At 56.6% G+C, this 12,157-nt stretch overlaps 3 protein-coding genes across 4 annotated transcripts; 2 read left to right on the forward strand and 1 right to left on the reverse strand.

Annotated features, from left to right (window-relative positions):
• Positions 1-960: 960 nt before the first annotated feature.
• Positions 961-4,022, reverse strand: UBXN10 (UBX domain protein 10). Its single transcript, XM_062622861.1, has 2 exons — positions 3,941-4,022; positions 961-2,063 (listed from the first exon to the last, which is right to left on the reverse strand). The coding sequence occupies exon 2, from the start codon at positions 2,046-2,048 to the stop codon at positions 1,194-1,196; it is 855 nt and encodes a 284-aa protein (XP_062478845.1). The 5' UTR covers positions 2,049-2,063; positions 3,941-4,022; the 3' UTR covers positions 961-1,193.
• A 1,897-nt stretch (positions 4,023-5,919) lies between these two features.
• On the forward strand, positions 5,920-9,523 carry LOC134165772 (acidic phospholipase A2 PLA-2-like). The gene is made up of 5 exons (XM_062622865.1): positions 5,920-6,020; positions 7,633-7,682; positions 8,368-8,512; positions 8,685-8,791; positions 9,115-9,523. Coding segments are annotated over exons 1-5 (450 nt in total). The 5' UTR covers positions 5,920-6,018; the 3' UTR covers positions 9,261-9,523.
• A 1,016-nt stretch (positions 9,524-10,539) lies between these two features.
• LOC134165771 (basic phospholipase A2 Cdr-13-like) lies at positions 10,540-11,804 on the forward strand. 2 transcript variants are annotated; one of them, XM_062622862.1, is made up of 4 exons: positions 10,540-10,912; positions 11,159-11,303; positions 11,385-11,509; positions 11,595-11,804. In XM_062622862.1, exons 1-4 carry the CDS (start codon positions 10,831-10,833, stop codon positions 11,717-11,719), a joined length of 477 nt encoding a protein of 158 aa, XP_062478846.1. In that variant the 5' UTR covers positions 10,540-10,830; the 3' UTR covers positions 11,720-11,804. The 2 variants fall into 2 exon arrangements, with proteins under 2 accessions (XP_062478846.1, XP_062478847.1); XM_062622863.1 differs by having other exon boundaries at positions 11,403-11,509.
• Positions 11,805-12,157: the final 353 nt, after the last annotated feature.

Here is a 12,157-nt window from a genome sequence, read left to right on the forward strand (position 1 = left end):
GGTCTCCCCCTGAAGACACCAAGATTGCTGCTGCACAGTCACCTGTGGCAGCAAGTAACACCATTTCACCAGGTACCACTTGCAGAGAGCTGCTGGACACTTGCTTTAGAACAAGATGCTCTTGGTCAATGCCAGCATGAGCATTCTGCCACTGCTCTGGTTCTACTGCTCTGAATTGGTTTGGCACTGCGGTTAAAAACCAGCTGGGTTTACCTCAAAACATTAAAATCAGCTCATTTGTGTGGCAAATGAGCCTTTTTTCTAGTAGATGGAATTATCTGAACCATAAGAAGTTCTGTTAGAAACCTAAAAGATCTGGTTTATTTAGCACAAGCATGTTGTATTGATCTAAAACCTCCCAAAATCACCCTGTGAGGCTTTATTTAATGATGGTTTGGTGAAACCTGCTCTGCTGCATGAGGCAAGTAAGCCCTCAGGCAAATGCCAAAGCAGCACTTGCTTTCTTGGACTAACTCATTTCAGTGTAAAGGGTCTAAAAAAGTATTTTGTAACATCCCACCATAACTACACATCTATTCTTACCTATAGATCACACGAGCTGGAGGAGAGAAGGAAAACTTAAGTGGAAAACCCAGGTGCTCGCCAACACAGCCAAAATAACAACTTTGTTCTGAAAAGGATGATGTAGTCACGCTCCTAAAAGTCTGAAGTCACTCAGAAGAGGCAGAGCCCTCCCAAGTGTATCACCATCAGTCATGTCACTGAATACTTCACCATCATCCATTAGCAGTTACTGTTATTTCTGGAGGGTTTGGGTGTTTGAGCTCCATCTCAGTCACTCTCAAGATGCTGAGGATGATGATAACCTAAATGGTCCTCCAGAGTAAACCAGTTCCTTTTCTACCTTCCCAAATAGGTGCTTTGCATCTGGATCCACTGTGGGAAGTGGTACCTCCCTGAAATACAGGAAAGAACAAATGGGAAACTCTTGGAAACATCAGCAACTTCCAACGAACAAAGGTGGTGACACTCAGAAAGCAATTTGTGATGGCACACGTGAAGAAAAGTGCTGTTGACGTAGCAGGTACATACACCTCAAACAACATCTCAAGACATATACACAAGTCTGCTTCACAGGGAGGGTTTGGAAGGTGACAAGATGAAGAAGGCCCAGGAAACATCAAACTCTTATTTGTCAGATGAAGTGCTGCATCCCACCCAGCAGAAGGACCCTAAAGATCAGCATCGTGCTGCTCCTTCTGTCGGATGCACAGCACGGACTTGTGCAGGATCCCACATTCATGGAGAGACCTCGTCAGGTCAGAGAAACTCCTGCAGGGCACCTCCATCGTTTCAACACTGCAATGCTTGTATTTGGCTGATGTTTTCTGCTCTGCCATGGCAAGGACCGTCTGGAGACTGTCAGTGGGCTGGAAATGATGTTCAAACCTCTGCCCAGAGGGCGAGCGAACAGCAAGCAGCAAGCGTGACTCTTCCTTTGGCAGCTCTTCCAAACCTCCCAAAGTTGATGCCGAAGGGCTCATTTTGCATCCTGGCTTCTCAGGAGGACATTGCTTGTGTGAGCTCTCCAATGACATGCTGGCAGATTCTTGCTTTCCAGAAAGAGTGTTGCCTTTTGGGATGTCCTCCCGCTTCCCACTCACCTTCAGCCGGTTGATCTGTTCAGCCACTGCTTCCACAGTGCTGCTCCCTGTGCCCTTGAAGCCGATGGAGGGGAGCACCCTGTACTTGTTCAGGGAAGAGGAGGTCCTCAAAGGCACGTGCTGCAGGAGCTCTGGGATCTCCTTGGGACACACCTGGCTGGATGGGAATGCTGGTTTCCTGAACAATGCTCTCCGGCTGCTCACTAGCTGGTGAGGAGCTGGTGGTGGTGGTGAAGATGGCACGTGGCAAGGACAGGCTTCCGTGCTCTGAGAGTACTTGAAGCTGGACCTGGTGCGTCCCTTGGCAGATTTTGGCCTGGTGACGTGCATGGTGGTGGTGTCTGACCACAGGGAAGAGGCTGCTGCGCTTGAAGGGAAGCAGAGCTGAGATGGTGCTGAGTTCAGCAGAGCTGCTGTAGCCATTGCTTCTCAAGGCACCTGTGGATGGGGCAGTAGAGGGAAGAGTTACAGGAACTGGCCAGAAAGCTTCTAAAGAGCCTAATCCCCCCTACAGCTCCCACTTCTGTTCCTGCAGCGACAGACCAAGTTCTGGTGTGGACTTTAGGGTAAGACTGACTGAACTTGTCTTTCTAAAGATCTCTGAAGACCTCTGAGATAAGTCTGACTCAATACAGAGAAGCCCATTCTGACTTCTGCGACCAAAGCTGCTCAACAGAGATTGATATTAATCCCTTATTAAAGATGAAGCCGCATTCTGCTGTGTGTTTTCCAGCTTAAGCTCCTCTGTGCTTTACCAGGACGAAGCAGTCCAGAAGCCCAGGAAACTGAGCCACAACCTTCACATCAACGTTTCGGAGAAGTCCAACAGGGTCATAGAATAATTTGGGTTGAAGGGACCTTCAAAGCTCACCCAGTCCAACCCCCTGCAATGAGCAGGGACACCATCTAGATCAGGTTGCCCAGAACCACATCCAGCTGGCCCTGAATGTCTCCAGGGATGGGGCATCCAGCACCTCTCTGGGCAACCTGTGCCAGTGCTTCACCACCCTCAGTGTAAAGGATTTCTTCCTCACATCCAGCCTGAAAGAGAAGGTACCAGAGCTCCTCCACGCTTTACTCAGGAGGAGTTATCAAACGGAACGGGGAGAAGCCAACCCTGATCCCTTGGCATTCTCCAGCAGTGATGGAGTTGGCCTAACCTGCTGCCAATCACCCAGATGGGACAAACAACAGACGGGAACAGCCCCTGTGTTTTTTCCACAGCCTTTTGCCAGCGATGGGCTCCTTACTGCATAGAATCACAGAACAGTTAGGGTTGGAAAGGACCTTAAGATCATCCAGTTCTAACCCCCTGCCATGGGCAGGGACACCTCACACTAAACCAGGTCACCCAAGGCTCTGTCCAACCTGGCCATGAGCACCGCTAGGGATGGAGCATTCACAGCTTCCCTGAGCAACCCATTCCAGTGCCTCACCACCCTAACAGTAAAGAATTTCTTCCTTCTAGCTAACCTGAGCTTCCTCTGCTTCGCTTTAAGCCCATCACCCCTTGTCCTCTTGCTACAGTTCCCGATCAAGAGTCCCTCCCCAGCATCCTTAATGCATGATTGCCCCTCCACCTCCCTGACAGCAACCAGCATCAAGCACAGCCAAAGCCAGGTCTCCCAGCAGAGATGTGCCCTGAGCAGCTCCAGCATGAAGCTGCTTGGAGACAGAGAGCTCTGTCCCTCTGTGAGCATGGAGCAGGGACAGGGACACTGTTCCAGTGACTCACCGGAGTTTCCCTGGAGCTCCTGGGACGGAGGAGGGAGCTCCCTTCATCCACTGCCTCCAACAGGTAACACCAAGGCAACAACAAGCTGTAGCTGCACGCTCTGAGGAGGAGCTCCCAGGGCATTGCAGCACTTAGGAGATACCAGCAGTTCGATGGATAAACCCCAGAGCAAACAGCCCGCCAGAAGCCATGGCGGGACCTGAGAGAGGGGCTCTGCCCCCCCCCAGCGCAGGTGAGAGCAGTTTTACCAGAGGAGCCGTTTAAACACAGCGCACTTTACACTGCGGAGCTGCAGCCAGGGAGGGGCTGTGCCCACAGGCACCCCACGCCCCGGCCCCACAGCCCAGCTCTGAGCAGGGCCCTCAGTGCTACAGTTTGGCCCCAGCCCCACACGTGAGCCCAACCCTGGGCCCACAGGCAGAGCCTAGGCCTATACCCCAACTTCACAGTCCTGCAGCCCAGCCTTGGCCCCATAGCCGGCCCCATAGCCCGCCCCATAGCACAGCCTGGCCCCATAGCACAGCCTGGCCCCATAGCCCGGCCCCACAGCCCGGCCCGGCCCGGCCCCGCCGCCCCTCACCTGCAGCCCCGGCCGCCCGCGCCCGCCGGCGAACAGCGCCGCGTTGCCACGGCGACAGCCGCACTTCCGGTCGCGCGGCAGGCCCCGCCCCTCCCCGCCAGCCCCGAGCCGCTCGGGGCGCCGCAGGGTCCTACCGCCCGCCGTGCCGCTGCTCGGGAGCGCTGCGGTGGGTCCCGGTGTGGGGCTGGGGTCCTGTGCGCAGCTGTGGTGTCCGTGCACAGAACACGGTGAGAGGGACGGGGCAGGCTGGTCCGGAGATGGGCCACGGCAGCGCCGCGGGGGGGATCCAAGGGCTGGGTACCGAGAGGGAAACTTCCCACCCTGAGAGCAGCCAGCCTGGGATCATCTCCCCAGGGAAGCGGTGACTCCAGCACTGGACGCATTAAAGATCCGCCTGGACGGGTGCTGGGCTATCGAGTCCTGGTCCTGCTGTGCCAGCAAAGGTTGGACCAGATGAAGGGGGGGGCTACAAGGATGCTGGAGAGGGGCTCTTCATCAGTAGCGATAGGACAAGGGGTGATGGGTTCACACTGAAACAGGGGAAGTTCAGGTTGGAGATAAGGCAGAAGCTCTTCCCTGTGAGGGTGCTGAGGCGCTGGCACAGGGTGCCCAGAGAAGCTGTGGCTGCCCCATCCCTGGCAGTGTTCAAGGCCAGGTTGGACACAGGGGCTTGGAGCAAGCTGCTCTAGTGGAAGGGGTCCCTGCCCGTGGCAGGGGTTAAGCTTTAAGGTCGCTTCAACCCAAACCAGGCTGGGATTCCATGATTCTATGATCCCTGAAGTCCCTTCCAACCTGGGATTCAAGGATTCCATGGTGTAGCCGTGATGCACTGGTGCAGACAGGAGGGACAGCTGCTCTGTGCAGGGACCAGCCTCAGCAGTGCAGTGGGGCAGCTCCTCCACCTCATGTGGGGCTGAGCTTCATCCTGAGGGTCACAAGGCAGACAGGGGTGAGCAGGGTGGTCGCAGTGGGGTCCCCTCCCAATTCCTGTAGGGATCCTGATACCGTGGTTGTCCCCGTCCCTCCCATAGGATCTCTTGTGCCCCCCGAGACAAAACGGTGCCACTCGCCCTATTTTAATACCAAAAACCTTCTTTTTAACCCCAAAAGTTTTAAACAGGGCGTTAGAACTTCTCCTGAGCAAAGGCAGAGGAGCAGGAGCAAAAGGACTGGGCTTTCCCCCTCCTGTGACCTGATTCCCAATGGTGTGATTGAAGAGCTCCACCTGAGCAATCCTGAATCAATTGGACAAATCAGCACCAAACTCATGAGTTTTGATGCGAACACCTTTAAAAATGACACACAAAATCCGCCAGGGACATAAACCAACAACCCGGGGGGGGGCTTCTAAGCTTTCTTTGTGCTGGGAGAGCTGCAGGCGGCAGTGCTGGCAGGGCCCTGAGTCAGTTTTCCTTGTGGGAACACACCACATCATGATGGCGTTTCCATCTCTCCTCCTTAATCCCTTTCTAAACCCACCTCTAGCTAACCAGATGCTTCTCCCACTTACAGCTGCCCATCAAAGGAGCAAGAAACAAGCAATAACTAACTTACCTACCATCAAACTGGGGATCTCCACCCTGCCGGGGGGGAAGATCAAAGCGGACCCGTGCACTAAAACATAAGGAGGTGGCTGAGTATCAGCTCATCCCATCCTCGGGATGGGTCTGGAATATTGCACCAAAGCCACGTGCTTTTGCAGATCAAAGCACTGGGGGTATTTACACTCCAGTAAGGCCCTGAAGAAACACATATGCAGGTTAATGCCCCTCCTTGTTTGCTCCAGAGGAAAGCTGGAACATGGCATCTTTCCAAGGGGCTAACAACTTCCATGGGTGGGTTTTAAGCCTTGGGGTTGGTGCCTCCACTGAAGACAGGGTAAAAATCCTCAAGGAGAGAGGGTTTAAAATGAGGGGGTTTGGTTAAAGGCACCTTTGGATCCCCGATCTGTGTGATCCCAGCCCCTGGATGGTGCCTTTCACACGGGGTTAGTCAAACTCCACACCAAAACCTCGGGAAATGAGGGCCAGCAGGTGAGCAAACCCACCCCAAGGGGCAAGGACCTACACGAACCAAGCATGTGAGCATGAGCAGTGCCGAAATCACCACCACCACCACCACGGGGGCATCTTCTCCAATGGGAGTTTTGTGTGGATGAGGTGGGAAGCGAATGATCAACCATCTGGGATGCCATGGGTTTGAAAGCCAGGTGGGGAGAGAGAGGGTTTGGGTGTCGGTGTGATCCCCACTGGTTGGCATCATTGCAATGCAAACCAATGCAGCCAGTGGCAATGAGATGGTTCCGTGTGCAGGTGATGAATGGGAAAGCCCCTCAGCACCCTTGAGGGGGGATTCAGGCGAGCTGCTCCTCACCAGCATCCCCTGACGGGGCTTGTGTGGCTTTTTGTTCCACTTGGCAGCAGGAAATAGAGGGAAGAAGAGCCTTGGATGGACCTTGGAGGACAGGCGGGAGGTGACATCCCTCCAGTGAGCAGCTTGGGTGGCTCTCAAGGGATTCAACAAGGGGTTTTCTTCTTGAATAGAGCCCCCTGAGCCAGGTTCTTACCATTCCCTCCCGGAATTCCCTTCCTGGGAGTGTGGTTGATCACCGAGGTGGAGCCCTGCATACCTTGGTGTTTGCTCTTGGCCCTGCGGTTTAGCAGGGAAAATAGCAGCTTTTGTTCCTTATCTCCTCGGGTTCTTGCCTCCCTTGTGTCTTGGTGTCATGTCTCAGCTGTGGTGATTAAACAAACTCCATTCAAAAGCATTCCAAGTTGGGTTTCCATGGCCTTTGTGGTGATTCCATTCCACAGACCCCTTGCCCCTCACTGCCAGGGTCTCCCATGCCCTGAGGGCAGGAAAAGCACAGACACAAGGAATAGATGCAGACGTGGATTTGAGAGGGGGCAAGACCCAAGAGGAACCACTTCAGAGGCTGCAGGGCGTGAGCTGACAAAGCCAAGCACCCACTTGAGACAACACTGAGGCCAAAGTGTCTGCAGCTGAACAGGGATGCAGTGACCTCGGTGTGTCCTGAGCACGAGTCCCTTTTGTCCTGTGTCTCCGCTGAAACCTGTGCATATTAAATCACAGCCAAGGCTTTGACCAGCTCATCCAGGAGAGATGGAGACGGCCCGAGATGGAGATGACAAGCAGATGAGCGAAGCGAGGTGGTAGAGGGAGCATCACCATGGGCTGCAGTGGCAGAAACTCCTGTCTCTTGGAAAGGGGAAGGATGGGAACCTTCTCCTTCACCGAGGGCCCTGCTCCACAGTGACAGGAGCCGCCAGCACAGACAGAGGAGGGGCTGGACCTCGCCATCTCTATAAAGCAAACCCACTGAGCCAGCAGCAGCCTTGGAGCTGCGAGGTGCAGGCGAGATAAGGACGAGGGGAACTTTATTGCCCATTCTCTTCAGGAGGCCGCAGCAGTGAGCAGTGAGCTCCCCCAGCCCCGGTTTTAAAACCCTTGTGTCCCCGTGCGCATCCCTGCCACGCGCCACATCCCAAAACCAGCCTCAAAGGCCCCATCAGGAGTCATCTGGGTGCGCTCGGGCACAGGGGTACCCTCACAATGCTGTACGTCCATGGTAACAACGTCATCGTGCTCTGTGCCCCTGGCGCAGGCGTGGTGGCATCGGTCCTGTGCTCGGGGTACTGCTCATTGCCCCCTGTTGCTGTTTCCTCCTCCAGGACCGCTCTGAGGATGAAGAATCTCCTCTTCACCCTGCTCTTGGCTTGCGGTAAGTGCCCTGGTTTCACCATCCAGGCTGGGACCTCTCCTGCCTGGCAAAGGAGACTTAGAAAGCCCTGGAGGTCATCATGGTGGGGAGGATTTGGGATGCTGAGATCCAGAGTTATTTTGTCACCAGCTTTCCTGCCTGTGTCAAGGCCAGAGCTGGTCAGGGTTGCAGGATGCAGTCATGGCACAGCCTCCTCAGAGAGCACTAACATCTTGTTGGATGCTGGAGGGGGACTCTTCATCAGGGACTGTAGCGATAGGACAAGGGGTGATGGGTTCAGACTGAAACAGGGGAAGTTCAGGCTGGAGATAAGGCAGAAGCTCTTCCCTGTGAGGGTGCTGAGGCGCTGGCACAGGGTGCCCAGAGAAGCTGTGGCTGCCCCATCCCTGGCAGTGCTCAAGGCCAGGTTGGACACAGGGGCTTGGAGCAAGCTGCTCTAGTGGAAGGGGTCCCTGCCCGTGGCAGGGGCTGGAGCAGGATGGGCTTTAGGGTCCCTTCGACCCAACCCATTCCATGACTCTATGGTTCTCCAGACTGAAGGGCGCAGCTGCAGAGACCAGACATAATCCTGAGGGGTTTGGGGGTGCTTCCCATGGTTCCCATGCCCCATTCCCATTCCTGGTGCAAGGCACAGGGAATGCCGCTGTGTCCCGGCCCCGCACCAGCTCATCCTTGTGCCCTGCAGGGCTGCTGCCGGCCCACAGCAGCGTCCTGGAGCTGGAGCAGATGATCCGGGCGGCCACGGGGAGAAGCGCGCTGCTCTCCTACAGCTGGTACGGCTGCTTCTGCGGCATCGGCGGCAGGGGGACCCCGGTGGACTCCACCGACCAGTGAGTACCCGGATAAGCCGGGGCAGGGAGCCCCAAAAACCTCCCTGGGCACCGGTGTGCTCTGCGGAGCAGGGTTTGCACTGTTCCCTGCTGCTGTCTTGGCCATCCCCTCCTTCCAGTCACCTTAAATTTGGGGCTGGACCCTCCCTCACCTTCGAGGTGTCCCCCATAGGTGCTGCCACGCTCACGACTGCTGCTACAGGAGGCTGAGACAGGGCACATGCACCCCGCTGGTAACCCCCTACCAGTTCGATGTTGCTGATGGAGACATCGTCTGCGGTGAGTGCCACAGAGCCGGGGGGTCCCACGGAGGTGGGGAACCACCCACAAGTCCCCACAGCACCCCAGGTACACAGGAGGATGTCCCCCCCTGGGATGGATCCAGCCTGGTGCCCTGTCGGGTGCGTGCAGGATACAGCACATGATAAACAGCCGGGAATTACAAGGGATGCAGGCAGCTTGGAGAGGGCGAGCACTGGGCACGCTGCTCCCTGCTCTTCCCCTGGGCAGCTCCAGGCATCAGGGGTGCCCGGAGCGGCCCCATCGCTGCTGCTGCTGAGCAGAAAAGCCATTGTAGAGCAGTGTTTCCCCCCCCCCTGCAGGTGATGAGCAGAGCTGGTGCAAGAGAGAGACCTGCCTGTGCGACCAGGCGGTGGCTTCGTGCTTCGCAAGCACTTTGCCTTCCTACAACAAATCCTACCTCTTCTATTTCAAGCTGAAATGCCAAGGAAGCAAACTCCAGTGCTGAGCAGGGAAGGGGGGGCTGCAAGCGAGGCTGCAGGGTTTCACTGGCTTTCCCTATTGCCACGGCAAGAAAAGCCTGACACGGGGGCCAAACACGGCCGGAGCCCCTGCGGTGATGCTGAGGGTGAGGAAGGGCACTCACACGTTACGAGTGGAGCTCCCCGTTCCCAAAAGGACACCTCAGCTCCCAGCCGTTTGTCCCTTCCTCCTCCCTTTTCTCTCTTGATTCCATTTCCCAGTAAAGGCAATAAAAGGTGTTTAAAGTGATTCTCCGGGATGGTTTTCCCTCAGAGCCACTGAGGCACTGCACTGGTGGCAACCGAGCTGCTGAGTTTGGGGGGCACTTTACATCTCACCCTGTAGCCACACCAGAGCCTGACCCCGGTATTCGCATGATCCCAACGGCAGCAGTGGCTGTAATGCACAGGGCTTGGCAATGATCCCCCAGCACTGAGCCCTGGTGGCTGTGGGGTTTTTCAGCTTTTCCCAACAGCCCTTCCCGGTAGCTGAGCTCAGCCCGGAGCAAAATCAAAGCAGTGCTTTAAGGGGCAGGTGGGATAAGGCCAAAAGGTGTTTTTATGGGAATAGCGGTGGTGGGAAATGTGGGAGATGATTTGGGATCTTCCCGTGACACTGAGGTACAAATATGGCCAACGTGAAGGCTGAAGAACCCACAGAGGAGGGAAGACGTCAAAGCCCCGTCCACCCCAAGGCGGACTGGGTGCTTTCCCCATAGGGAATGAGCTCTGCACGGGGGCTGCAATGGGGAGGTGTAAAAGGAGGAAGAGAAACAGAGGGAAGCTGCATTCACTCATCACTAAACATGGGGTTTGATTCATTCCCCTCACACGGGGCGTGAACATTCACTCATCCACCCGTGCTCCTGGGAAAGGCACATGTGGTGATGCTTGCATTGCAGCCCATGCACTTCCCCACCCTCATACAGCACCGGGGTGTTGGGAAGGGCAGAGAAAAAGGCCCTCGGGCACCTCTGGCCTGGGGCACAGAGCCTTGGCTTCCTCCTTGGGCTGGAAATGCTGCTCTGACAGCCCCAGCCCTGTGAGCACAGCCAGGGCGCCGAGGGGAATCCCTGCATTCCCATAAAGGGGAAGGACGGTGCCTTCTCCTTTGCAGAAGAGCCCAGTCGGCAAGATTTGGGTAGAACAAGCCCCTGGCAGCAGGGATAACTGTATAAAGCACACCCCGGCAGCTGCAGGGCCCTGGGGGCGAGCGGCGGCTTCCCGAGGTAAGCAGGGATGTGGGAATGCTGCTCCTGCCTTCAACCAGCGCGAGCGGGAAGCAAGGCCCATGCTGGGAAAGCAGGATCAGGGAAGGCTCCTGAGACACCAGCCCAGAGCAGAGCGGTGGATGCAGCCCTCGAGGGTTTCCAACCTTTCCTCCAACCTTTTCCATCATTCCTCCAACTTTTCCTCCTATCCCTTCAGTTTGCTTTTTCCACTCCTCCACCAGCCAACTCCCATCGCTTCCCATCCCCAGCACAGCCTCACCCTCTCATCCCCCAAGGTGGGACCACCTCTGCCCCACTGAGGGGGAAGTACAAAGGAAAGTGGTTGATGGAACAGGGGAATGGTTTGGTTTCCTCTCCCAGGGCTGTCAGGAAGATGAACCTGGCCTTCGCTGTGCTGGTTGCATGGGGTAAGCGTCCTCCCTCGCACCACGGCTCTCCATGCAGTGTAGTCATGGAAATTAGGACCAGGCTGGTCATTCCCTGACCTTTTCCCATCACCAAACATACAACAACCCTCCCGCACCGAGTACTCTGCTCCATGGACCAGTCTTAAAGACATCACCAGCCCGGTACCCATCTGGGAGCTGGAGGGACGGAGATGCTGTTGTGGGGCTGGATGTCAGCGTGAACCCCACCTATTCCCTCTTCCCCAGCTCTGCCCCCAGCTCATGGCAGCCTCTGGGATCTGCACAAGATGATCACGAAGGCGACAGGGAAAAACGCTTTGCTGCATTACTCCTTCTACGGCTGCTACTGCGGCTTTGGGGGCAAGGGGCAGCCCAAGGATGCCACAGACAGGTAAGAGCGGCTCCAACACCCCCCTGCCAGAGCATGGCTTTAAATGGGGGGGGGGAAAGGGAACAAAACCAAGCCCCAAAGCCTCGAGGTCCCGCATAGATGCTGCCAGCTGCACGATACCTGCTACAAGAGCCTCCTGAGCCACCAGTGCAATGCCAAAGCTCAGAGCTACCTCTACGACTGGGCCGGCAGCAGCCCCTCCTGCAGTGAGTAGGGCCCTGGCAAAGGGGGTCCCCCCCCCCCCCCCAACCCCCGAGCTTGGGGTGACCCAGGGGTCCCCTCTGCCTGCAGGAAAGGGCTCGTGGTGCTCCCGGCTCTCCTGCGAGTGCGACCGCAGCCTGGCCCTTTGCCTCAAGAGGAGCACCGGGAGCTACAGGAGGAGCCACCGATTCTACCCCAGGCACCGGTGCTGGTGATGGGAGCTGGGACGTGGGGCCGGCTTCTGCACCCACACATCCCCACATCCCTGCTGGTGATGGGGGCTGGGATGTGGGGCCGGCTTCTGCACCCACACATCCCCACATCCCTGCTGGTGATGGGGGCTGGGACGTGGGGCCGGCTTCTGCACCCACACATCTGCACACCCCTGCTGGTGATGGGAGCTGGGACGTGGGGCCGGCTTCTGCACCCACACATCCCCACACCCCTGCTGGTGATGGGGGCTGGGATGTGGGGCCGGCTTCTGCACCCACACATCCACATATCCCTGCTGGTGATGAGGGCTGGGATGTGGGGCTGGCTTCTGTATCCACACCTCCCTCCGTCCCTGCCTGTGTGAACCACGTCAGTGCTGCTGTGAATTCACTCAAAGCGCAAATAAACAACGTGCTTAATCCACCCCTCTGTGGGCAGCA

This window comes from Pezoporus occidentalis, unplaced genomic scaffold (assembly GCF_034315485.1).
Source record: "Pezoporus occidentalis ecotype Australia unplaced genomic scaffold, CSIRO_AGI_Poc_V1 ctg249, whole genome shotgun sequence".
NCBI classification, from domain to species: domain Eukaryota; kingdom Metazoa; phylum Chordata; class Aves; order Psittaciformes; family Psittacidae; genus Pezoporus; species Pezoporus occidentalis.

What these genes read in the sequence shown, in the direction of transcription:
- UBXN10 (XM_062622861.1), bottom strand. Translation starts at nt 2,048, where the DNA reads ATGGCTACAGCAGCTCTGCTGAACTCAGCACCATCTCAGCTCTGCTTC.
- LOC134165772 (XM_062622865.1), top strand. An exon ending in CCGGTGGACTCCACCGACCA is followed by an intron (nt 8,513 to 8,684) that starts GTGAGTACCCGG and finishes TGTCCCCCATAG; the next exon opens with GTGCTGCCACGCTCACGACT. An exon ending in TGATGGAGACATCGTCTGCG is followed by an intron (nt 8,792 to 9,114) that starts GTGAGTGCCACA and finishes CCCCCCCTGCAG; the next exon opens with GTGATGAGCAGAGCTGGTGC.
- LOC134165771 (XM_062622862.1), top strand. Translation starts at nt 10,831, where the DNA reads ATGGAACAGGGGAATGGTTTGGTTTCCTCTCCCAGGGCTGTCAGGAAG. An exon ending in CGCTGTGCTGGTTGCATGGG is followed by an intron (nt 10,913 to 11,158) that starts GTAAGCGTCCTC and finishes CCTCTTCCCCAG; the next exon opens with CTCTGCCCCCAGCTCATGGC. An exon ending in CGGCAGCAGCCCCTCCTGCA is followed by an intron (nt 11,510 to 11,594) that starts GTGAGTAGGGCC and finishes CTCTGCCTGCAG; the next exon opens with GAAAGGGCTCGTGGTGCTCC.